Source organism: Pieris napi, chromosome 9 (genome assembly GCF_905475465.1).
Source record: "Pieris napi chromosome 9, ilPieNapi1.2, whole genome shotgun sequence".
Lineage (NCBI taxonomy): Eukaryota > Metazoa > Arthropoda > Insecta > Lepidoptera > Pieridae > Pieris > Pieris napi.
Window position 1 is genome coordinate 4681003 of NC_062242.1, and position 27214 is coordinate 4708216.

General features: G+C 32.9%; 3 protein-coding genes across 5 annotated transcripts; 2 read left to right on the forward strand and 1 right to left on the reverse strand.

Annotated features, from left to right (window-relative positions):
- Positions 1-185: 185 nt before the first annotated feature.
- LOC125052192 (alpha-aminoadipic semialdehyde synthase, mitochondrial) lies at positions 186-13965 on the forward strand. The gene is made up of 20 exons (XM_047652850.1): positions 186-356; positions 1668-1814; positions 2058-2234; positions 2509-2661; positions 3808-3954; positions 4329-4407; positions 4754-4881; positions 5636-5787; positions 6319-6441; positions 6736-6907; positions 8123-8196; positions 8306-8430; positions 8850-9084; positions 9374-9510; positions 9686-9798; positions 10895-11063; positions 11526-11620; positions 11870-12071; positions 12712-12888; positions 13377-13965. Exons 1-20 carry the CDS (start codon positions 282-284, stop codon positions 13493-13495), a joined length of 2799 nt encoding a protein of 932 aa, XP_047508806.1. The 5' UTR covers positions 186-281; the 3' UTR covers positions 13496-13965.
- A 732-nt stretch (positions 13966-14697) lies between these two features.
- Positions 14698-25715, forward strand: LOC125052193 (kelch-like protein 10). 3 transcript variants are annotated; one of them, XM_047652851.1, is made up of 13 exons: positions 14703-15119; positions 15443-15609; positions 16053-16304; positions 16538-16802; positions 16964-17128; positions 17345-17431; positions 20618-20764; positions 20881-21073; positions 22189-22334; positions 23551-23768; positions 24121-24301; positions 24973-25120; positions 25441-25715. In XM_047652851.1, exons 1-12 carry the CDS (start codon positions 15096-15098, stop codon positions 25114-25116), a joined length of 1989 nt encoding a protein of 662 aa, XP_047508807.1. In that variant the 5' UTR covers positions 14703-15095; the 3' UTR covers positions 25117-25120; positions 25441-25715. The 3 variants fall into 3 exon arrangements, with proteins under 3 accessions (XP_047508808.1, XP_047508807.1, XP_047508809.1); XM_047652852.1 differs by lacking the exon at positions 25441-25715 and having other exon boundaries at positions 14698-15119; positions 24956-25108; XM_047652853.1 differs by lacking the exon at positions 14703-15119 and having other exon boundaries at positions 15581-15681.
- A 159-nt stretch (positions 25716-25874) lies between these two features.
- LOC125052199 (mitochondrial basic amino acids transporter-like) lies at positions 25875-27214 on the reverse strand. The gene is made up of 3 exons (XM_047652860.1): positions 27045-27214; positions 26896-26970; positions 25875-26822 (listed from the first exon to the last, which is right to left on the reverse strand). Exons 2-3 carry the CDS (start codon positions 26927-26929, stop codon positions 25993-25995), a joined length of 864 nt encoding a protein of 287 aa, XP_047508816.1. The 5' UTR covers positions 26930-26970; positions 27045-27214; the 3' UTR covers positions 25875-25992.

Below are 27214 nucleotides of genomic sequence, written 5' to 3' on the forward strand. Positions count from 1 at the left end.
ATATGCATAAAAAATTTCATAAGAATCGGTTGAGTTTTTTTTTTTTTTTTGTTTCATTTAATTTTCCTTGACCTGATACCAATAAATTATTATAAAAAATGTAGGGCGTCTTATCTTCATGCAACGTCATAGTATTTTCGTTTTCTTGTCTTGGGGTATTACGTACAGGGTAATATAATGTAACAAATAGATTATTATTAATACGTAAGTATTCCTTACATAGCAGTCGTCTCTATAGTTTATCTGCATTTAACTTTAATTGTTGTATGTGATTGTAAATAATGTTCTACAAAGCAGCGCCCGTTCGGGGAAAGAATTATTTATTGAAGCGAATTGCCTACTATTCTACATCTAAGGTATGTTTTATAAATCAACATCTAATTAAGTATAATATTTTACGTATTTAATTATTTTTTATAAGTTACCTTATAAAATAATTGCTTTACTTAATAAGATAAAATTAATTAATTTTTTTTTTAACAATTTGCAATTACATTAGTCAGGTTTTTAATTTGATATTTAATCCTCAATTGGTACCTTTAATCCATTATATAGATTTTATTTACTTTACTTATTTAAAATACATGGTTAAAATATTTTATTAATATTTTTTCCGGAATAACGTTCTTCTGGTGGAATTTATTCTACCCAAACAACTAAAACAGTATTAGATAGACTTTTAAGAAGATATTGTTGACTGAACTCTGTTTTATAAATATTATACTCTTTACCAAAATTAACACAAAATATTGCAAACCTTCGTTTAGCAAGATACGAAGAAATATATTTTTAGAGATTTTTTTCAATATTTATGTAAGCAGGAAATTAGTACGTTTTTAATTTGATATATTTTCATATTGGTAATTATTTTAATTGCACCAGATATAGCGATATCTATTATTAAAATTCCATAAAATGAAGATAAGCTGACGTTACGATGGAAACAACTTTTTAATCAGCTTTTATCAATATTTATTATTTTCTTTGGTCTGTATCTCGAAGGTGTGTTGAGTTCTTTATACACAACAAGTAACAACCAATGTAAATAATAAATACCTATTTTAAAGTACAGCCCTATTTTATGAGATGCGGGACATTCACACATTTTAAATAATTACGAAATAAAAATATCATTTATTTATGTTGGTTACGTTATGTACACTCTTCATGAGTGTACATAACGTAACGTTAGTAAAAAAGTTAATGGTTCTTAATTCAAATCTATTGCCAGTTCTCAAATCAAGGGACGAGAAGAACTGGCAATCAACTCTCCGTAATTTTTTAAAATTGCCAAGTTTTTTTTTGTCAAAATGTTTGTAAGCACTTGCAACCATTAACATTTCAAATAAAATTACGAAATCACTTTTACGTATTATCAAAGATATCTGACTTAAAGTCTTATTATTTAGATTTTTGTGATGCTTTAATTTGCCATCAACCAAAACGTTAACGTTTATTTAATATTTTGTATAAAAATGCACGTAACTAAAATCCCAATAAACATGAATATTTTTATGTTAGAGAGTTGTTCAAAATTTTAATGAGGAGTAGGTTAACCCTACCCTGGTTTAAAGCTTTATCAAGCAAACTTTTAATTAGGTATGTAAAAATTAATTGTATTGGATTGTTAAGTCTTAATGAGTTGAAAACCATACCATTTTCATTAGCATCGTCGAGTAATAGCAATACGCAGAGAGGACCAGTCAGTATGGGAGCGACGAGCGCCATTTTCTCCCTCCAACGTCAGCCGGCTCGTTCGACAAGGTGTCAAAGTTATTGTTCAGCCCTCGAACCGGAGAGCATACCCTATGCAGGTAAAACTGCTACGATATTTCATTACGACTATTCCATTATGTGCTTCGTTCTTTCTATTTGGCTCATCGTTTGAGCTTAGCTTCAGTGATACTAGCCATTTATAATGCACTTGGTAACACTGATTGTAGTGAGATGTTAGCGTAGACATCTGAATCCTGGGCGAATTCTCCCAACTTTTATACCAATACATGTAATACCAAAGCATCGTTTACATCCCACTTAACAAAAAAAAAAAATTTCAGTCCTACATAAACGCTGGGGCTGTAGTTCAAGAAGACATAAGCGAAGCAGGCGTAATATTTGGCGTAAAGCAAGTTCCGGTTGATCTTCTTATACCGAATAAGACATATTGTTTCTTTTCACATACTATTAAGGCCCAGGAAGCTAATATGCCAATGCTGGATGCCATATTAGCAAAGGTAAAGTATGAATAAAATATATAAATACACAAAAATATATTTATTAGTAAACAAATATATTTCTTTACGATTAGACATAGATTCACCCTAGTCAATATTCTACAGTAAATATAACAAGAAGCTATTATTTTTAACAAATATTTGCACCTAATTATGATTTATGCACATAATATAATCTACAAAATTCCTCTTTATATTTATTTGTACCGCGTGAGTTAAATATAATATTCATACTGAAAAGTATGTACCTACGTAAATTTATCGTTTTTCCCAGAACATTCGTTTAATAGACTATGAGAAGTTGATGGATGACTCTGGAAACCGTGTGGTAGCTTTTGGCAAATATGCTGGGGTTGCTGGTATGATTAACATTTTACACGGACTTGGACTAAGACTACTCGCTTTGGGACACCACACGCCGTTTATGGTTAGTAATTAGATAATAAGAAATTCGCGTGTATGCTGATAAAAATTCAGAAACGAGGCTTAAAACTAAATCTGACTCCCGTATGACAAAAATGTATTGGATTGTGACATACGGGAGTCATAATTCGTGCTAATAGTCCAGTCAGTCAAGACAATTAATTCATTATAATTCCAAGAGTTTTCAAATTTTGATGTAAGGTCGGGAGTGGTATTAAAACAAACTATAAAATTTTGCAACCTGCTCTGCGGTCCGGAACATTGTTAAAAATGCAATAAATGATAATTTGCTCAGTTCTTGAGACCAAAATTCCAAAAGTTCTGCAAAGTTGGAGTTGGAGTGGTGTTAAATATATTATTTTACATCACGTGTCAAATTTGCAACCAATTTAAGTGTACGGAACATTTTTTGTTATTAAAAATTAATGTTTTTCTTTATTCTTCTGAAGGAAAACGTTCCAAAAGTTCTGCAAATTTGACAGATATATCGAAAATAAAATAAATAACTAAAAATGTTCCGTACACTTAGGTTGGTTGCAAATTTTATACGTGATATGAAATATTATATCGAAAACTTCCCCAAGTTTGCAGAACTTTTGGAATTTTTTTCACGACCATACAGCAAAAATTAATTTAATTGCAATTTTAACAATGTTCCGGACTGCGGACAAGGTCGCAAAATGAGATTTATTGTCGTCCCAATGTACCATTCACTTGACCGAAGTTTGAAAACTTTTGGAATTATTATCAAATTTTCGATTTCGAATGTCTATAATGACTGGTCTATAAGTCTTGTTTCTGAATTGCATTCTAATCGTAGAAATAAAACCGCTGTGACAGTTCGAAAAGTGTTTTACAGAATCGCAAGGCTTGTCTAAAACAGTGTCTTACTATTTCCTAAAAAGTATTAAGTAGTTGTTCATTCAGGATATCATGTCGCGTATCGTAGATATAGTTTGAACAAATACGTAAAACATTTTTTAACCATCTATGATAATATTGTTCCTTATCAATGTAGCTTATTTGCAAATATAGAGTAAGCTAGTAGATTAAAATTCGGCGATAATTCAATATCTCTTTAATTAAAGTAGCAAATACATTTTGTAATAGCAATAATGAGCCGCTCTAAAAAAACATTCGAATTCTGTAGCACGTTGGTCCAGCGCACAACTATCGCAGTTCAAGTATGGCTCGTCAAGCCATCCGAGACGCCGGCTATGAAGTATCCTTAGGGATGATGCCCAAATCACTGGGACCTCTTACTTTTGTCTTTACTGGGTCAGGAAATGTATCGCAGGTGAGGGTGTAGTGAATTAATGATACCTTTTATAGACATACAATTTTATATTTTCTGTAACGGAACCAAAAAAAATCGATCCTATTTATCTTTTATTAATGCATTCTGGCTTTATTGTTATCCAAGAATGATTGTTTTAATTATTTTTACAAAAAAGTAACACGTCAAATTAAGAATCTCCTCCTTCGTTGTTTTTTTGAGGTCGGTAAAAAATCCGCTATAAAGCTGCGGTATACGCTTTTTAATTACATTGTCTATTAGGTAGTTAGAAGGATAATATCCCAGTATTAGGATAGGTACAAATGCTGTAATAATCTAAGATGTAACCTTTAGAAAGCTAAAAAAACCTTTGCGCTTATTAAACAAGTTTTTAGGGCAGTCAAGAAATCTTTCAAGAGCTACCACACGAATATGTACCACCAGAAATGTTGAGGAAGGTCGCTGAGCATGGAAGTAAGTTTACTAAGTCAATATTTTTGCATTAATTGATCTCCTTGGATATGACAATGAATCGCCAATATTATTTATGCAATTACTGATAAGATATAGTTAGGAAGGCTACAAAACATGCACCCTGATAAGTATGTTTATTTACTAAGGATACTTTTGAACTGTTTAGAACATTAACTTATAAACCAGATGTTTGTAAAGAAAAACCAAAAAATAAAGTATTCGTGTCTTTCACTTATATTGTGTTTATACTCAGCGATAGATTACGAACAGTATTTTAAATCTAAATAAAGTATAGATTTTAATTCAAAGATATTGAAATAATGTATCATGGATATTTTTTGCGTAGGTCCGAACAAAATTTACGGTTGTGAAGTAAGACGCCGTCACCACTTGGTAAGAAAGAACGGAGGTGGCTATGATCCTCAAGAATATGAGGAGCATCCAGAACGATACATCTCTACATTCGCACAAAAGGTAAAAGACAATCGCGGAATCTGATGGAAACATAATTAATGCATTTTTTTTTTAAATTCATATTATCAGTCCTTTGTTAAATATCTACTGTTTTCCGTTGATAAAAATGGATTAATTACTATAAAAACGATAGATCATTGGAGATCTAGGTACCTAATCTAATCTATTAATAAATGATAACAATTTTTATTATTTACCCTGTAATCTGTTTTGAAGTATTAATCAAGGTTAGTAATGTAAGAATAATATTTCAAATTAATTATTTTATTATCAGTTCTTTACTATTCTTTACAAAGCTACTCTCAGAAAAAGTAATAATATACTACCTACAAACCTACCTATACGAGAAAAGTTGAACTAGCTGTCACGATAGTTTAATGTCGCCCACTTATCGCCATCTATCGGCGCGAAGTTGCCATTTACAATAGTCCGTAAAAACATAATTATTGAAAAGCACTTAAACGTCCAGTTAATCGTAAATAATGTAATAATCGAGTTTATATCCGATACACAAGTTATGATTAACTGTTAATGTAGTAAACCAAGTAACATTATAAGCTGAACTCGTCAACATTAAAAAACTTAATTCGAATCGTCAAAAAGTATTAAATTACAATCCAATTACCTTAATAATAATGCAGTGGCGTCTCAGATCTAGCCTTATTAACTTTTTCTTGAGACACGTTGAGCTTCTAGTGAATGTTTAGTTTTAAGTAGTATGAACAAATGGTATTGAAAAATGTTTTTTTTATAGATTGCCCCATACACATCAGTATTAGTAAATTGTATCTACTGGGCTGTGGACAGTCCAAAGCTGCTAACGATACCTGATGCTAAACATCTTCTACTGCCTTCACATACACCATGGCTGCCAACCAGTGTCGGTGCACCAGCATTACCCCACAGGTCCCGTTTATTTGTTAATAATATTCTATTTGCTAATTATGCTACATACTTACATATGAATGTTGGTTTTAAATTGTTATACTTCACTTGACATTTGTGTTTGTTTGTTGAAGTGGAGTATGAGAGAGGACGGCAAAACAAATTCTGTTCCCTTACAAAAATAATAACATTAGTACTTGATTAGCTCAGCAATATACCCAAAGACTATTTATATATTAATATCCTAGTAAATACACAACGATTAGTTCACAATAATATTAATAACGAAAAAAGATGATGTAATGTTGACGATAAAGTAAACGTGATAAAAATAATTGCCAAAATTTTAATTATTGCTTGTAAGGTAGATTATTGATACGCAGAGGTTAGAAGGGGCGGATGAAATTTATAGGCCTAATGGCGGCAAATGTGAAAACTCGCCGCTAATGAGAATATCAATTAAGCTCAATTATATATTACATTGTATAATATTGCATTGTAAAGTAGCAAGACAGCATCACGTTGGAGTAATGATTGAATTTTATACGATAGAATGCTGGCCATCTGCGACATATCGGCTGATCCAGGCGGCTCTATCGAATTTATGAACGAATGTACCACCATCGATACACCATTTTGTCTTTATGATGCTGACAGAAATAAAGATACTAAGAGGTAATGGATGTGAAATATCTTTTCAAATTTACTCGCTTTATTTGGTAGTTTTTAAAATTAAAAGTTTATATTAATGGAAAATCTTTTAGCTAAAGAAAATTGAGATGCAAATGAGAATTTGTATATTTCGTTATTATCATTTAAAAAAGGAATTAAATTAAGATTAAAAAAACTAAATTTTAAGATACTAAACTAATTCACATGAATTTTAACAAAACTTCGCGAGTCCTGTTCAAAAGTTACACAAATAGTTTAATCTACTTACTTGGTATACTTCATGTATATTTTTTTCAGTTTCAAAGGCCCTGGAGTTCTAGTATGCTCCATCGACAATATGCCAACACAACTCCCAAGAGAATCCACAGATTTCTTTGGAGACCTTCTCTTCCCGTATGCTGAAGATATAATGAGTTCTGACGCATCACGACCACTTAACGAACACAAATTCGCACAAGCCGTACAAGGGGTAGGTAGTCAAAACTGTAATGTAATAAGGTAATTGTCCCGTTACACTTTACATTAAATTAGAATTGTTCAATTAGATAAATTTTTACATAAAAGTGACTTAATTAATATTCTCTAAGAAGTAAGTACTATGAACAAGTAGTAAACGCAAAACACCAATAGTTTAGGTGTATTTTTACGTCTGTAAGGTAAGTCGGAGTAAAGTTTTTCTGCCTCCAGCCATGTCGTGTCAGTTCTGAATATGAAGGTTGACGAGAATACCTATATGAAAAGCATTAGAAAAAAAAATCAAATTTGATTTTATAACGGATTACAAAAAACTGAGGGGAGGATGTTTTCAATTCAACGTGTAATTTTATTCTATATCTGTATACTGTCCCTTATCGTTCTCGACTCCATAACCATCGTTAAATTAGTTATAGAAATCTTCATGATGAAAGTAATATCTTAAATTAATTTGTCGATGTATTAATAAATATTAAACAATTTTATTACAAAACAATTCTATCTACGCAGTACATATTGTTAAGTTTATCGCTTCCATTAATAAAGAAAGATAACTCGCCCTGAATACTTTCACTAGATAAAGGTTGATGGACATTTAGTAAGATGTTTATATTAGTAAACAGTCTATTTACAAACTGATTAACACTATTATATCTTATTTACTGATAGTTCTCATGTTTTTTCCTTATATAGGGTGAATTTCAATGCAATATTCCCCACTGTAGTGTTCTACGTGTAAGCGCACTGGGACATCCTTTGTTTTCAGCAACCAGGCTAGAAATTTTATCCAAATTTACGATGTGTTTTAGAATATAATTAATTACAAGGATATTCACAAAACTCCAGCTCTAGTATGAGTTGCGAAAATAAAAGAACATCTATCTGTATCTCACTTGCAATTCAGCGTCCTTTAGAAGCCTAAGTCGTGGTGGCTATGCTAAAGGCTGGTTCAACATGAAAAGGCCACTTCAGAGACTCAAATCATTTAATATATTGTAGAGCACCAGCCCGCTCATCGGACTTTAGGACCTCTTTGCGAGTTGCTTTATGGGGAAGGGACATACATTACTGTCAGTCTGGACTATGTTTTTAATAAATTATACAATCACTCCTATATATTTGTTTTCCACGTCTCACCTATAACGATAAGAATAAATGATAAAATTAAATGAAAAATTACATATTATCTATAAAGTATGTTGTGTTACAGGCTATTATCACAAGCAACGGTCAGCTCACGCCTCCATTTGAATACATCAATGAGTTGAGAATGGCTAATACGAAGTAAGTTTTTATTTTATTTTTAGTTAGTTGTTAATAAATGGTTTTGTGATAGAACTATATATATTTATCATTATACATATATAATTCTTAATATGTCAAATACTTTCAGCCGTTCCCGTCATAAGGTAGAAGGCCACGACCAGCAAGTGCCAATTGTAATCCTCGGTAGTGGATTAGTGTCTGCCCCTGTCGTTGAATACCTCGCTAGAGACAAGAATGTTGCAGTAACTATAGGTATTTTTCATTATTTTCTTGAACTATCACTCCGTTTTAATTGTATCGGAAATCTGGTGTTAATTTTTTAAATACATTTTATATTATTTCATAATATATCTTACTCGATTTTATTTTCATTTCGTGTTTTACTCACCACCTATTTTTTACAGAATCTTATAATGATCAAACAGACATAGGTTGTCCCAAGTAACAGTTAGTCACGCTCTCTATTATTTTATATTATCTACATATTATTTAAATCATTTCAATTTAAACAGATATTATCAAAAATGCTACGTTAATTTAGATTACACTTGACATGAGTATTTTCTAAATCCCTCACTCCGCCGTCCTTGGTACCATAGCGCTCCAATAGTAGGTACTTAGTTTTATGATTACATGCTATTGCTACAGTCATAATTATGTTATCTTTGAAGCATCACAATTCAAAGAGGAAGCAGACGCTCTAGCTGAAAAGTACAGCGTCCGATCGGAATATCTAGAAGCGAATGATGAAAACGCTCTTGCTGCGTTAGCATCAAAGGCGCGAGTTGTCGTTTCACTACTTCCGTATGACTTACACGGGGCCGTTGCAAGAGCATGTATTAGTGCAGGAGCTCACATGGTGACCGCTTCCTATGTTCAACCTGAAGTAAAGGAGCTACACGATGTGTGAGTATACTTATGACATTTGCTACTATAGAAAGCACTACAGTTATATGAAGTAAATAATAAAAAGGAAATATTTTTAAATGTAATGATGTTAACCATTCAAGAATTCGATAGATACCACTAAGAGACTCTCGTTGTCCAGTTGCTTTATTAATACTTACTACTAATAACGTTTACGAAACCATTACGCTACAATAATCAAAATTTTGTGTAAATTCAAATTGTATTTGTCAAAGAGTCCAAATTTTGATCAGTCAAAATCATCATTCATTTCAAAACACATTTTCAGAGCCAAAGAGGCTGGCGTAACAATTCTAAACGAGATCGGTCTCGACCCAGGCATCGATCACCTTTTGGCACTTGAGTGTATCCATGATGTCCAGAACCACGGGGGAAGAGTTGACTCCTTCGTCTCTTACTGTGGTGGTATGAAGCATTTGCAGCCTGTTTTGGTCTTGTCATTCGAATTACTTAATTTACTAATAATATTGTCTTTAATTTACTAGAAATTATTAATATCAAATTGTTATCTGTCAATCTATTGCTAAAAGACACTTGAACTGCTAATTTAATCCAATACACCGTAAACATTTTTTTCTAGGGTTACCTGCGCCTGAGTTCAGTGACAATGCGCTCCGGTACAAATTCTCATGGAATCCTCGCGGAGTTCTCCTCAATACTATTTCCGCGGCTAAATATCTTAGCAAAGGACAGGTGAAGTAGACTTTACTAGTACAACATGAGTAGCTTTATTTATTATTCGTGGTTCCTAAGGTTAAAACCGATTACTGTTGTCTGTCTCCGAAACAATCTAGATTTTATAAATTCTCAAAGCGAATTCGTAACAATGACATTAAATTCAGTAAGTAATTTCGTATTATAAATTTCTTCACTTGCTCAAAAAGCGCCATAAATTAAATCATTTACCCCAACTGTTCCCGGTCTTGAATTCTGTTCACAGCGAATGATACTTTTCTCAGAAGTTACCAAAAAAATTCATTTATGGCTATGCCTGTTACGAGACTTAAATTATTGTTTTCAATATTTTTTAATTTTTAAACCTTTGACACGGTATTAATCTAGCTAAGGTAATTTGTTCGGTACCTACCTACCTTTTTAGCTGATATCTGAATTATTAAACAGTAATTTAACAATATTAAACCAACTTCCTAAATACCTGTCAGCTTCATTAACAGTGCCACATACTTTTCTTGGCCGGTAAGAGCGCCGCTAATACTCATATCTAAAAAAAGTACTAAAAGGTGTTTATAGTAACTTTGGACTGAGCATTAAGGCATATACCTGATTAAAAATTCTTGTATACAACAATTACGAAACTAGATAAATACGTAAACACTTCGTAATAATCGTAGAACAATGTCGGATTTGAAGTCAAAAATCCACTTTTTATCATATCCAATATTTTAATCCATGTATTTTAATTTCAAATTAATCAGTCGGAAAAGTGACAGATTTGAAATAAACATGTGATTTTTCTAGAAACTGTAATTTAATTAACGTTATTATTTTTATTTTGTTCCAAAACAAACCCTTTTGTTGGTTGTATGCCAATTTTCATAATAACAGAATAAGAATTAAAATAGTTATGATAAAAACTAACATGATTATATTATATTGAAATGGCTGCCCTGTAAAGTTTACTATTTGTCAGATCCGCCACTATTCTACGACTATGACGACTTGCTTGGAAGCCTTAGATCATCATAATGAAATACAATTCCCAAAATATCACAATTTTTGTCAAGTAGAACTTACAGTGAATCAATACTTCGTTATAATGAATTTTCAGATTGTCGAAGTATTAAGCGGTGGAGAGCTTATGTCCGTGGCGCGAGAACTTGACTTCCTACCCGGGTTTGCTTTCGAAGGGTTCCCTAACAGAGATAGTACTTCATATTCTACTTTATATGGAATAGAGGACGCTCACACAATGTTCAGAGGGACCTTGAGGTACAGAGGTAATGTAATCTAAGAACGTTTTTTATACACGACCTGCGTTAGGCGGTTTTACATGGTAAAATTAACTTAAAACGATGCGCTACTAACGAAAACTATGTAACTTGGACGTAATGGTCAAATATTTTACAAATCCAAAAAAAAAAGTTTTTCTAATGAAAATACAATTTTACTTTTTAATCTAATAAAAGCATATTTTTAATTGCATGGTCTTGGTATTTCTTATTAATGCTATCTTGGGTATTTTTTGTCATTTTTTTTACGTTATTGTGTACCTCATATATATATGTTTTTATTAATTTATGCACTAGCCCTCGTTGTGGGAGGCTGGTCAGAATATATTAGCGATTATCACACTATTCCTAATGTTATTATAAAAATTATTTATTACTTTTTTAATACTTGTTGCAATAGTGTATTCTGTAAAAATAAGTTTTTAATAAAATAATTTTCCACATTTTTAGGTTTTGCGGAAACCATTAAGGCTTTACAGCTATTCGGGTTCATAGATCCGAATCCCCATCCGTCTCTACACCCTGAAGGACCACAGATTACTTGGGTGAGTACACAATTTTACTCGGGTATGATTCAGAGTCCAGACTTGGCAGCATTTGTAACTTCCGTATGTAAATACGTTTTAGACATACCTTCACACTTAACCATACATACTTAGCGATCACCTTACTTTTTAATCTTACGCTCAGAGTGGTTAATTCGGACTTAACACTTCATTGAGCCATAGTGAAGATTTCAATAACTTATTCGCAAAACAGTTTTTTATGCATCGTTATTTCTCTTTCTTCTTTAGAGAGAATTTGCCTGTGAACTACTTGGTTTAATGGATTGTTCAATATTCTACGAGAACCTTAAGACTCGGCTAGTGGAACGTATAGGCACTAATGGTGCTCAGGCAATCGAGTCCCTGGGCTTTCTTAGCGACGAACCTATTATCAAGTGCAGCTCCCCGCTAAACACTATCAGCCGTTATCTTAGCAAGAGACTGCAACTCGGTAAGTATTAGTTAACTTTAACAAAACTACTCTTACGTTCTTTTCTGTCAATTTCTGTTTACGCTGTGATAAAAAGGGACAGGTGAGTACTTTAAAACTTACAACGTTATTTTTAAACTTGATTTAGTTTATTTAAAGCAAACAAGAATATTGCAATTCAAAACAATCCCACCGAAATAAAAGAATATTACACATTTTCAGATTAAAACGCAGTTAATTGCATTACGCTCACACGAAATTAAATATTACATTTGATAGGATGAGTTTTGCAAGTTAAAAATTTATTTTTGTATTTATAACACCCATTAGATTCACGGGTACAATGTAGGGGAAATTCACGGAAATGGACTATGGAACCAATTACAGCAAAGTAGTTAATTATATCTATAATTTATTTATTTATTTGCTTTTATTACCTTTCGCGTTGTTTAGAAATTAGTTGTATTTATTAAATTACGTTTTGAAAATAATTAGTTTTGTATTCTATAAAGAAGTTATCTGTAAGACGCTTAATATCGATGCACGCGTTGCACTACATATTTTGTTGTATATACTTTTTTTAGGTTTGTGTGCAAATTGTATTATGTGCAATATAGTATACATAAATAATATACTGTAATGTACTTTATTCCTTTCATAGAGAAAGACGAAACAGACTTTGTGGTCCTCCGCCATGAGATAGGTGTGACATGGAGTGACGGTAGGAAAGAGAGACGTGAAGTGACAATGACGGTGCGAGGGGATCCCGCTACTCACACGGCTATGGCCCGCACTGTTGGTCTACCCACAGCTATTGCTGCAAAGATGGTTCTCGATGGTAAGTTATTGGTGATACATACACAATACACTAACTAGTCGTAACTTCTTCTTCTTTAGTCGCGTTCTTTATTATTGAAAGTCATGTTGGTGTTGCTTCCACCATTCCCCCCTGTCTTCAGCAAGCCTTAGCGAAATAAGGCCTTAAAGGACCTTAACTTGGTCTGTCCAGCGAGGCCTCGGGGTCTCGTGCCCTTTGACTCTACCGGTCACCAGAAGCTTTTCCAAGTTATGGGATCCTCTGCGTCCTATATGTATGAGGATATGCGGCTTGTCACTTGTATTCACACTTAAACTATAGTACGAGCCAGTTCATACGATATCCTTTACCCACGCATTTGATCAGTTACATTTATATAAATTACATTTTTTGTAATGGATAGTGAATCGATTTAAAAAATTCACCAATATACATCCATCTCGCCACGGATGGTATACTTCTTTTTGGAAATATTTTTTTTTGCTTATTAATTAAGACTTATTTTTCAGGGGAAATTCAAGAGCGAGGCGTCGTCCTGCCCTTCGCACCTGTAGTTTATAAGTCTCTCCTTTCTCGATTACGTTCCGATGGCATTACTGCAAGGGAGGTATCAGTACCTCTTAACTAAAACGATGAATCATGAAAGTATACGTAAAAATATGCTTAATTTTTACTGAATTAAAATGAAAAGTGTCATGCAATTTAAAAATCTATAAAGAGAATAATTATCTGTATGTAAATGATGGTATTGATAAAATTATTAATTTGAGAATTTTTCGAGTATTTTATTTATTATTTATGATTTAGTAAACGACTGACTTTTCATATTACTACTAAGTATGATTTATGTGCGACTAGATTATATAATGCGTAATGCGTTTTTATTTTATTATGTTTAGATAGTTTATATTATTTTATGCTTGTGATTTTACTAAGTAGACCAATTTTGTATAAAATTACAAATATTTAAAACGAATGTATAATCGCATGTAGATAAAATTGTTTTGTTTAAGTACACACTCTCATATAATTGTGTTTATATTAGATAAACTTTAGGTTAAGTTAAACGCAATTTATAAATAAAATTATAAAAATTTGTTTACGTATTTCATTTCTAGTACTTTACCTCTAGTAACAATTTAGATAACTATTACCTAGCTATTGTAATGTTGTCTTTGTTAATGTTTCACCTTAAGATAAAATATGTTATAATACATAATTTAATTGCTTTTAATTTGACATTTGCATGCTAGTTTTATATGGCTGATTGTGCGGTTCTTTTAATTGATCCACCATAATATGTACTTTTATTCCAAATACAGGAAAGCATTTAAGAAAAACATATTTTGCAATCACAAATAACGATCTAAATAGTCGTAGGACGAATTTCAAGAAATTGCAGTAATTTCATCTGGATAAACCGCGTTTTCACTTTAAAAAATTGAGGATGCGAGTATAAACATCTTACATAAAGGTAAATGACTTATTAATCTTATGTAATAATTCTATTCAGGCATTAGCTTAATAGTTAGCGCATGAATTCAGATTGGATTTGTTTATTTTAATAGACAAAATATACATAAAATACACAATCGGTACCTATTTAGTATATATTAATTAGTACACATGTAACAATAGTGTACCTACCTACATATCGGACGGACGCTACAATAATTGTTTTGAGTTAGAAGACTGACCAACTGCCTGAAAAAAATTAAACAGACGCAAAAATTCATTTCTCACTATGTCTATCAACATATCCTATGTACGAGATTTTAAACAAATAACACTTAGAATAAATTTGAAAGAGCTAACCGAGAAATAATTCGTATAATCATTACATTTAAAGTACCTACAGCAACGTATATACAAACGTTTTGGTGTACACTATAAACATAAACAATACATAGAATTTATGAAATGACAGTAAAAAATAAAAGGTTTGATTTCAGCAAGGCAACCAAGCAACCGCCGTAATGAGAATATTGATATCAAGTAATGTCATCTGGAAGAAAAAGGTTTGACATGCTTGTCATTCATATATAATTTTTTTGCTAACCTAAAATGTTTTATCAAATGACTTAATTTTGCTATTTTTTAGACATTTTTACGGTATTTTTTATAAATTACGAAACTAAATCCCGATTGTGTCTAGACGCGTCTAATTTCTTTGTTGAGTTTTTATAATCAGCGGCAATTTTTAATGATGACTTTCCGTTAACCGTATAATGGAAATCGACCCGAATAACACTGTGAGTAAAATATCAACTTTACATGCAACTCAACTGAGTGGATTTACTGTTAAAAAACATTTAAAATTAATCTAATTTCATGGCCACAATGAATTTCGCAAGATGACCAGAGCTAGAGGCAGTTTATGGTGGCATTCAAAATTATCACTCCGAGTTTACTTACCTATCTTGAATTAAATATTTAAAAATTTTCATCGCGTTTACGATTACAACAATGCCAAATTATGACTGACCGCTTCCATATAAAAGGATGTAGCACCTCTGGATTATTTTTATTATGTTTCATCGAGATAACCATATTTTATATAAAAATGGTTTGCCAGCAAACGGCGGGTCGCGAGACGGGTCGATGCATGTCGGTGGCGGCTATGCAGGCGCTACACCGACTGCGCGAGTGTCGGCTGCTGTGCGATGCCATCGTGCGAGCTGATGATGGCGCAGCCTTTCCCGTGCATCGCGCTATACTCTCAGCCTGCAGTCCTTACTTCCTGTTAGCCTAAAACAATGCTATATTTTAGACACATAGCTTTGACTCGCAGCTTTTCCCGCGATAAAGATTATGGTATTATTAATTTGTTAAATTATAGGAAAAACATTTAGTTTTTCTTGCTGTTACAGGAAAAGCATAGCTACCAAAGCCAGTCCTGCTAGTATATAATATACGTTTTAACTATATTAGCTAGCGCCGGCATTCGGACTGAGATATGTAACATATTAGATTAATCTTTTGAAAGGATCGAGGTCATGTCAAGTGTCAATAATCTATTAATCTTGATGTAAAACAAAACGAATAAAAATTATATATTTTCCTTTATATATAAGCATCTTCCTTTTTTGTGTAATATATAAACACTGGTCATGCATTTATTCAAATTTTTGTGTAAGCCATATTTTATTTAAGTATAGCTTTTACCTAGCATTGTTTAAATACAGGGCTCTGTTCACGACAACTTTGCATTCCCGAGAACAAAGTGACGTTCAGATATCTGGCGTTCGATCTGAAATTCTGTTGCTGCTAATTGAATATGCGTATCTCCGCCGGATTGATGTCACCGATACCAATGTCCATGAACTGCTTATGACTGCTGACTATTTGGCTTTCCTTGGAGTCCTTCAACTTTGTTGTGACCATCTCAGAGTCTCTCTTAGTCCAAAAAACTGCCTCGGAATCATGATGTTTGCCAGGTAGAAAAAAAGTAATGCTAAAATTGGTAGTGTAAAAGTAGTCAAACCTAAGAACGTCCAGATTTTAGCGACAACGTTTTGGACAGTCACGACGCTCATAAAACCACGATGTAACTGCGTGTTCGTAAATTAAATCTATATGATAAATTTAAACTTTGTTTAGTTTGTTTTTCCCCGATACTAAGGACTATAATTCCTGTTATATTTTTAATTGAAAATAAAAGGCATTTCAGACGAGTGTTTTGCTACAAACTGGAAGGTGATGCAAGACGATATCTTCTCCGCTATTTCGTAACAGTTGCCACACAGAGTGATGAGTTTCTTCACTTAGGGCTTGAGGAGCTCAACAGCATTATTTTAGAGGATGAATTGAATGTAAAAAGTGAAGAGGCAGTGTGGGAATCAGTTTTACGCTGGGTAAATTATGATCCGGACGCTAGATGGCAGCACACAGTTAAACTAATGGGCAGTATTCGACTTGGATTACTTGATACGCAGGTAAGAAGAATTTTAAAGTTACTACCAAATTTCTATTACATACATAATGTATCGAGTTTTATACCTGTTTTTATTTTTTGATTCAAAAATAAAGAAAGATTACTACTTTCATTACTCGGACTCGAAAATAGATTTAGTATTACCTCGCGTTGTTGTTTTAGTTCTTCTTGGAAAACGTAAAGGACCACCCATACGTAACGGGAAATGAAAATTCGCGTCCTATAATTATTGAGACACTTAAATTTCTGTATGATTTGGAGATGATCGCACAACGAGATGGGGAAGTTGCAACTCCAGAAATAGCACGCCCAAGAGTTCCACATGAGGTAATGTAGTGTTTGTATTGTTTTTTGGGATTAAACAAAAGAAATAAAACAAGTTTACTGTTTTGTACCTATGCTATTCACACGTACAGTATGTGTGAATAGGGTACACAACAAATGATTTCTTTTTTTACACTCTATGATTTGATTTCTGAAAATAAACATTAACCTTAAGATTTATTTCATATATTGATTGGTTGTTGATTACTAATTTTTCAGGTTCTGTTTGCAATCGGTGGTTGGAGTGGTGGGTCTCCTACAGCATTTATTGAGACCTATGACACGAGAGCTGATCGCTGGATAAAGGTATTTTTAATTTCGTTACATTTCGATTAAATGATCAGTAATTACGAATTAATTGTGTAGCAAAACAAACAAATGTTGTCGCCTAATAAATAATCCCAACTTATGTGTACCCCTCTATCTTTGGTAAACTAGATTGGGATTGCGTGTTAGTTAGTTAGTGTTACTAATTTGATATCAATAAATTTAATTCAGAGTGAAAGCAAGTGTAAAGTGCTCGATATGATGCAATTTTGAATTATCATTCGACACTGAATTGGGAGGTATTGTTATCATTTGTAATGATGTGGGTGTGGCTTTATTATACAAAAGTAGATTAAATAATGTATTGTATTATCTCAAAACAACCACAAATATCACGCCATGCCTTTGATTCTTATGACTATCACTTATAGAACGCATGTTTGATGTTGTTATAATCGTATACTATAATAACTTGTCATTAATATAATATAGTCAACAAACTTTTTACGTGTAATATTTATATGTTACTTTTATAGAAGTTAGCACTAAATTATACCCGTAGATGAATGATCTTTCGGACTGTAAGAGGAACCTATACTACCCGATATTATACTTTAATAGTTATAGTATAAGATCCCGCTATACAACGACCTTCACCGAGATGCTTATTTAATGAAACGTATTTTATATTTAATTTAATATGTCAATGAATATAATCCATATGGGTTGTCTAGCAAATTTCAGTCCAGAGTATGTTTAATTAATAATTTAAAAAAAAAATTTTTTGAAACATTTCACCGGTATGATTATTAGATAAATTCTATACCAATCGAAAGTATGAAGCCCATAGAATATGCAAACTTTATGCTGCCCATTCTTTTCCGGTCACAACTATCGGGTTGCCAGGTATAAACAGGTGAATCTGTACTAGCATTTTGCAACGGTCTGTTTATTGAATGAAATTTAAATGAAATTAAAGATTATTTTATTCTGAACACGGTGGTATAGGGTTGGCTTCGAAAAATCAGTCCAGAATTGCGGTTGTCGAATTTTAAAAAGTAAAATATTGCTCCAAGTGAATGTGTGCGTTTCGAGGTGCGTACCGTTTCACAATTTGACGGTTTCACTTCGATAGATTACAATCTACCGAATAATAATACGTTAAATTGTAAGCAGTACGCTGAGGTTCACAATCTTTCGACAGTTTATAATCGCGCGAGATAGATTACAATCTAACGGTATTTACAATTTTACGTTAACATATACATCTTTAGTAAAAAAGAAGGTTATAGTGATTCATATATAATACTAGCCTGATTAAAAATATTGATTGAAAAAAATTAAAAAATTTACTACATGCAAATTATAAATCTATAAATGTAAACAGAGAAATTGAAATCAATTGAAACTATTGGAAAAAATTCAAAACCCATAAAAGTGAATTTTTTTAATCAGGGTAATCTTGCAAATTTTATTTTTATTATAAGAAGACAAAATAAAAAAACAACAATTAAAAAATTACTTCTATTTTTTGTAAAAAATTAAAAATACAATTTTTTTTAAATTATTCAGAATCCGAGTCATCGGACATAAAACTACGATCTTCAACTTCTGAATCTTCTTCGTCATCACTCTCTGTTTCACTTTTTTCGACAATGTCTTCTATCTTTAAAGGTGTATGATCCCCAATGAATCCTACTGGTTTTAAATATTCATTTAAGAACCATCCGCAGTTCTCAGGCTCAAGTTTCACATATATGTATTTATAAGTTTATAATTTGCATGTAGTAATTTTTTTTAATTTTTTTCAATCAATATTTTTAATCAGGCTAGTATTATATATGAATCACTATAACCTTCTTTTTTACTAAAGATGTGTATATACTTTAGTGTCACATAAAAAATATACACATAAATAATTAATTGATAAAAAAAAATTAAATAACTATTTCTCTATTTAAATAATAAACTATGTACTCCAAAATTATGCATAGTATATACGAGTCCATCGCTATCCTTTTCTTTTCCAAGCCCAAATAGCATGCGCACCCTCTTTCTTTAAGTGGGCGGACTTTAAACAGCTGCTATGCTGTGTCCTCTTCTATCGCATGGGATGGTCGGTTGGGACCTCTCAGTCGCACACATTCACTTGGAGCAATATTTTACTTTTTAAAATTCGACAACCGCAATTCTGGACTGATTTTTCGAAGCCAACCCTATACCACCGTGTTCAGAATAAAATAATCTTTAATTTCATTTAAATTTCATTCAATAAACAGACCGTTGCAAAATGCTAGTACAGATTCACCTGTTTATACCTGGCAACCCGATAGTTGTGACCGGAAAAGAATGGGCAGCATAAAGTTTGCATATTCTATGGGCTTCATACTTTCGATTGGTATAGAATTTATCTAATAATCATACCGGTGAAATGTTTCAAAAAATATTTTTTTTAAATTATTAATTAAACATACTCTGGACTGAAATTTGCTAGACAACCCATATGGATTATATTTATTGACATATTAAATTAAATATAAAATACGTTTCATTAAATAAGCATCTCGGTGAAGGTCGTTGTATAGCGGGATCTTAGACCATTAATGAAGAGCGGTTCGAATCGTCAACGACCAGTCACTTTCCAAGCGGCTTAATCCCTTCTTGGCATTGCGTAGAGATGTGCATATCACTTTGATGTCCGTCATTCCGTAACTGAGTGTTTTTTTTTTACTTTTTTCCCAGCCCGTCGTGGTATTTCCGAACCCATACAACTTAGGGTCCTTCGGGCCTTAGGCCGGCAACGCACTCGCGAGCCCTCTGGCATTGGCAAGGCACGTAACATCTGATGAGGTGGGCCTCCGGCCCGTTTGCCCGTTGTATAAAACAGTTGTCAGGCATATTATTTTCTAGTTCGATTGCAGTGGATTGTGGATTGTGTAGTGGAGTGTGTTCATCTTCTTTAATTAATTTATTTATTTAATAGGTCATACCACATATACACAATTAATAACAAACATGTGAAATAATAATTCTATAAAAGAAACTTTAACTTAAACATAACATTTTACTATACTGCATGCAAAACTATTCATATTCAGTATGTGCATTTATATAATAGTAACAAAATAATGTGTTACAACTACTCATAAAATATTGCCGCTGCACTGGCGCGGGAATAGATAGATAATAATATAATAAATAATCTAATTATAAAAGTAATGGCAGGTGGAAGAAGTGGATCCAGCAGGACCTCGCGCATATCATGGAACAGCAGTGCTCGGTTTTTGTATTTACGTCATTGGAGGCTTCGACGGAATGGACTATTTTAACTCGTGTCGTTGCTTCGACGCTGTCACGAAGTCATGGCGTGAGGTTTGTAATTGTTATATGCCTTTTATTTTTGTATTTTTAAGCGTAGCGCATCATGTTTAGTTCCTTAAAATATAAATCCGTAAAACCTAATTAAAAACGTATTTGTTTGAATCCAGGTTGCGCCAATGAATGCTCGTCGATGCTACGTGTCCGTAGCGGTAATTGGTGAAACCATCTACGCTATGGGCGGCTACGACGGCCATCATCGGCAAAATACCGCAGAGAAATTTAACCACAGAACCAACCAGTGGTCGTTGGTAGCGCCCATGAATGCACAAAGATCAGATGCAAGCGCCGCTTCTTTAGATAGTAAGTAAACTATATTTTTGGGTATAATAAATAATTATTAATAAAAATAATTAAGTCTAATTTATGCCTTGGAACACTCCATCTTTACAAAATATACGCACTTAAAATGTTATACAGAAATAATTATAAATAAATAAATTATTTACTATTTTTTTTCCAATAGTATCGTTCATCAATAACTTTTATTTTGTTAATTATTTATGTACTTCTTATCTTGTCCTTCAGTTGTAAATTTAGTACACTACGTTACGGTAGGGTAAGGTACGTACCATTCCTCGTTTACAAGTTACAGGTTGTTGCACATGTTCTATGGTATGATATCCACTTGTTTAGGATCTTGTAAGTGATGCGTCATGATTTTTGTTTAATTTCAATCCTATTGTTTGGCTAACAGAACAGAGTTCGTTTATATTCTCTATTTGTAGTGATATTACTTAGACTAAAACGATGTCATCAGCAAGTCTTAAGTTGATTAAGTATTAACCGTCAATAACTATACTTTTATGTGTAACCCCTCTATGGCTATATTAGGTCCCCTTTTTTCTAGTTTGACTCGGCTTACTCTTATAGAGTATATATCCTTAACTAGTTCAATCATCCCTGATGATTCGTGGAGGGCATTCCATAATGATGTGTGAGATGGAATCGAATGCTTTTGCGTAATCTATAAATGCCAGATATGATGGTCCCTGTTTCTTTATACTTCTCAAAATTTGATCCACAATATATTTATGATTAATTGTTGAAAATCCTTGTCTGCAACCAGCTTGTTCTGTGGGCTGAAAATCCTCTATATGCGTGGAGATTCTGCACGCATGAAGCAAATAATTTGTAGAGATTCGGTTGTAAGCTTATCGGTAATCGGTTTATTTAAAAGAGTGCGGTGTGTGAGTGTGTATAAATACAATGAGCAAATAGCACAGAATAAATAGAATTAGGAACTATTAAGACACTTATAATGTCTTTCCTCATTACAAGGCTACGACCAATAACCTCGCTTCTCAACTATTCCGTGGTGATAGCGACAAATTTTTGGGATACTATCTTTGCGATAGTTGTATAAGATAAAAATAATGGCCTCAATATTTTATATGTTTTAATAAAAATAATTCTAGATAAAATTTACATTACTGGTGGATTCAACGGGCAAGAATGTATGAATAGTGTAGAAGTATATGATCCAGACACGAACCAATGGACTAATTTAGCTCCGATGAGGTCAAGACGATCCGGAGTATCTTGCATTGCGTACCATACCAAGGTATTTAGGTAACCATGTGCTTCTTAAGGTAGCCATATAATGTGTGTAGGTTAGTAAGGTTAGCGTATTTGTAGATAAAATTATACTAAATTAACCGAAACATAGTATGTGTCCTTCAGACGCTCGTTTCTTATTGTATTTCACTATAAAGTAGTGAATTTAATGTTTATTTTGTATTCATTGTATTACTTAAATTAAGTGCAGATAATCTGCAATACAACATTAATTGACTTGTTTGACGGTAAGAATTTCGCCGGTTCAGCTAGTTTTATACAAAATTAAGTATTGGTTTTTAGAATAATCCATGTCAGTCACATTAAGAAGAGCCTGTCCTTTAATAAAATAAACTTTGAATTGTGCACCACCTCTTTCGAGTTTTTATAAATTCTATTAAAACTCAAACCCTCATATATTATATTTTAGAATATAATTTTAAAGATTTTTAAAGGTATGATAAACACCACGCTAAAAAAAGTTGCAGGCATATTGAAACGGCCATACGAAGTGTGGAATGAAGTACTGTAGAATGAAAATCTTCCATATTTATGCTTTGGCCCATATTTATTAATATCCCTAGAGATTCATTATCTATGCATTTTATGTCTTGAACTATCTTATCAAGTATTAAGCACCAATCTATTTGTCATTAAAATTGTTTATGAGACATAGCTTCCTTAAGGGTGGCTAATGAAGGTGACGTCAAGAATTAATTTTATTACTGTTGCGATAGCAACTACGTCAATGCATATTAACTACAATTGCTTACGAAGAACGAAATCATTTAGCAATATGAGAGCCAGACGTAAAGATTACCCCCTAATTCATAAAAACTAAATCAGTCGTCTTCCTGTCAAATTGTGTTTATGTTTCTTTGAAGAAGATGACATGTGTCATATAAGATGACAATTGGAATGATTATTTTTGACTAATAAAGGGGGGGGATATCTGCTCTTAGTGAGGATACAGAATACATAAACTAAATTGCAAACAATAAAACAATAAACTATGTACATTGGACATGTCTGGATATAGCTTATCATATTATATTTGATTTGCTCAATACTCGTATCGTATCGCCTGCGGAGACTATTTTATAAACTACTAATACTAGTTGAAACAAAAATCTCAAACAATTTCTAAATTCAACCTTCTTTTATTCAATACTCAGAATACAATATAGGCTTTTGGTGATGACATTTAACGGGACAATTTTCAGATTTACGTCATAGGCGGTTTCAACGGCATTTCGCGTATGTGTAGTGGGGAAGTATACGATCCGGCCACGAACGCCTGGTCACCCGTCCCCGATATGTACAATCCAAGGAGTAACTTTGCGATAGAAGTAATCGACGATATGATTTTTGCTATCGGAGGTTTCAATGGCGTTACAACGATTTATCATGTTGAGTGTTATGATGAGAAAACTAATGAGTGGTAAGTGGATACTAGTAATAATATATATATATTCAAAACCCTTGGTTAATGATTTGATCCTGGATGATTTAGCTCCGCGTGTGTCGAATCCATCACATGTGGTGTTTTAAGTTTAATTTATTATAATAATTTTATATAGGTAAGGTTAAAAGTTAAATTTACATCGTAAATAATTCACTATGGAAGCCGTTTTAACGGATTACAATTATAAAACTCCTTTTTATATTAACGGTCATATAACGTCACGTACATATGATAACTATATAGTTACCAATCTGATTAAATATATTGTGAATTAATTTAATATCTCGATACACACTGTTTATTCTTAAATTGTAAATGATATTTCCAGGTACGAGGCAACTGACATGAACATCTATCGTTCAGCATTATCTGCGTGCGTTATCATGGGTCTACCCAACGTATACGACTATATACACAAACATCGCGAGCGTTTAATGGAAGAAAAACGACAGAAGATTCTCCTTTCCGAGACCGCCAGGCATCCACAGCATCGTACTGCTTTACCAGATGTATGTAGAGATTTGTATTTGCGGTTTAGCTTTGTAATATAATATGGCGAATTCCCTACAATCAGTGAGCAAGTTTGTTATGTTTGATCACCCTCAAATGTGGTACTTCACATCGGAGTTATGTAATAGAAAGTGAACTTGTATCACTGCGTACACACTAGTGCGATATAAAATTTCTTGTAAAAATGTCTTGAATTAAGCCTCGTTAATGTTAATGTATAATTTACGTGTCTAAAGAGTATCCGTAACGTTATGAATCTTCCGTGATAATATTCATATTTTATGTAAAAATCAATATTGAATCAAGAATGAATTTTCTCGCCATACATTATCTTTCATACTATTTAGCTGACCTTTATATCTTAATCATTTCTTTGTACGCTGTAAACAACTGAGATAAAATACAGTTTAAAAATTTTGGAAAAAAATTCACAAACTGTGTACGACAATGTTTACGTCAAATAATTTGTGACAAATCAAAAATGTGTTTGGACGACGCTTATCAGGTCTTTGAAGTAATAGTATAGAAACAAGTTTTTTTATATTATTAGAACTAAATAAACAATCCATAAAATATGGCATCAATGTTAATTATACAAACTCTAAAGTAAATCTACATGTTCGATATGTTAAAACCTTGTTATGTTGTATTAGGATTTTTTTTATCCTAGGTTCACCTAATGGAAGACAACGAAGATATGCTAGAGCAGCTTGGGCTTATGGATAACCAAAACAATATAGATGTACCCGCACCCCCTCCACCACCCCCACCACCTCAACACCCCATTCAGTCGATGGAGCAGGACCGGAACTGAACTGGTAAGAACTGGTATTTTATTAAGATGTATTTAATATACACTTCGTAGTGTTTCGACCCAACCTCAACGTGCGCAACTAGCTCAATACTCAGTAAGAATAATTTGTCTTGAGAGCTAGTATTTTACAAATTACAATTTATTGAACTGTTTAAATATTAGATATTATGGCGTACTACTTTTCATGGCCTAGCTTAGGTCGCATATAAATCTGCAAGACATAATATTTAATAAGAGAATCGGTTAATCAATTATTACATAATTATATTGATAAGAGATAAATAAATTATAGTTCAGATAGCCATTTTAACATTATTGTTTCAGGTAAAAAGTCTGGTAGTATCAATAAGCAGAACATCTAGTCAGTATTAATAATATTGAGCTACCGTTAGTAAAATTATAGCCTATAGTCCAATCTGAAAATTGTTTCGTAGCCGTATTATTTTTAAAATATTTACAATTATTTTAGTAATTTGCAATATTTTAATATGTGATTGATTTAATTTCCTAATGTGAATCATACCTGTTTTTTTGGAATAGTTTTTGAAAATGTATAAAATTTTTAGGAATGTTATAATATACTCTATTGAAATTTCAAATGAAGTTTTATTTTTAAAAGTCTAAAGTTTTGTGATGTACTAATTAAAATTAACCCAATATTTCAAATTACTACCTAGGTCGGTAGTAGTAGGTCAAAAACGTAGTTCTTAGCAATTTTAGGATATAGCAAGGTATAAAATAAATAATAAAAGTCGGGATGAGTTTCTCTATATAAATCTGATTTATATATTTTTAACACCTTCCCGTCGTTCATACATATATTCGGGAATAGAATCACCAACTTGTATCGAATATCGTATTCCTAAACCTTTATTATCACGTATCGTAAACATAGTCCGGGCTATCTTTGACGCTCTTAGATTTATGAAAAGAGTTAACTGGAGGATTAATTATTTGCTGCCAGATGCGTTCTGTCCATGCTACAGCAGTAAAACAGGCTCCATTACTAAGAAACGCTCGTAAAAGCACAGGTCCAAGACCACGGGTCAAACAACGCCAACCATCCGTTCGTAATGATTGTGTAAAGCAGTCGAATGCACCAGCATACTTTTGTACTACGTCGCCTTGCAATCTCGACTTAATTACGTCAACAGGGTACGAAACTATCCACGAAAGTGCCCCAGCAATTCCCCCACCCATAAACACTCTCATAGCATCTTGATTTCCGCGAGTCATTGCTTCATAAGACATAAAATACATGGTGAACCCCGGACTGTCTCGAAGCACTGTTATGCCAAATCCTCGGAATAAGCCCCTGTATCCGCTAGTTCGTATGACATGACGGGCTCCAGACCAAGCACCAGTTGGCATCATTTCACCGGGCTTTGCGAGCTGCTGTCTTGTTTTAATTAACTCAACAGGTGTGCAAACAATACTTTGAAGGATTCCAGCTACTCCTCCAGCAAATCCATGGGCTACAAGAGACTCTGGATTAGGCATTGCTCTTATCGTATTACCATAGGAGCCGAAGACGATGGCATTGATTGCCGCTATTCCTCCTAAAGGTGGTCCAACACCTCGGTAAGCATTTGCTAAAGTTCCACCTTTTAACAAATCCTTCGTACATTTTGAAACACTTCCTCTACCTGATTGTACGTGTACTTTTAAAGTGTCTAAAGGATGCCCAATTATGATTCCCGCACAACCTGAAAATACATACTTTACTATATGATGTAAAAAAATATTGTAATTTGTATGAATTGTATGAATTTAATTTACCTCCAATACAACCAGCAATGAAATCAAGCGCCATAATTTTATTTCAAATAAATAGTTACAGTAAAGAAGATGTACCTGAAAAGTTTTATTCGATTAGTATCTTCTCTGTTTATTATTTGTTTCGATTGTCGAAATTTAAGTGTACTTACCTATGTATAGTTCAAATTAAATAATCGTAGTGAGAGTTGACGTTGCCTCCACCGGAGGTCACTCCAATGAACATATTGGTGAGAACAGCTTACGGGTAGAGCTGGTGCGACACAATTCGAAGCTTCACTTCAAATGATGGGCGATTCACTAGCCATCCGTTCACTCCAGA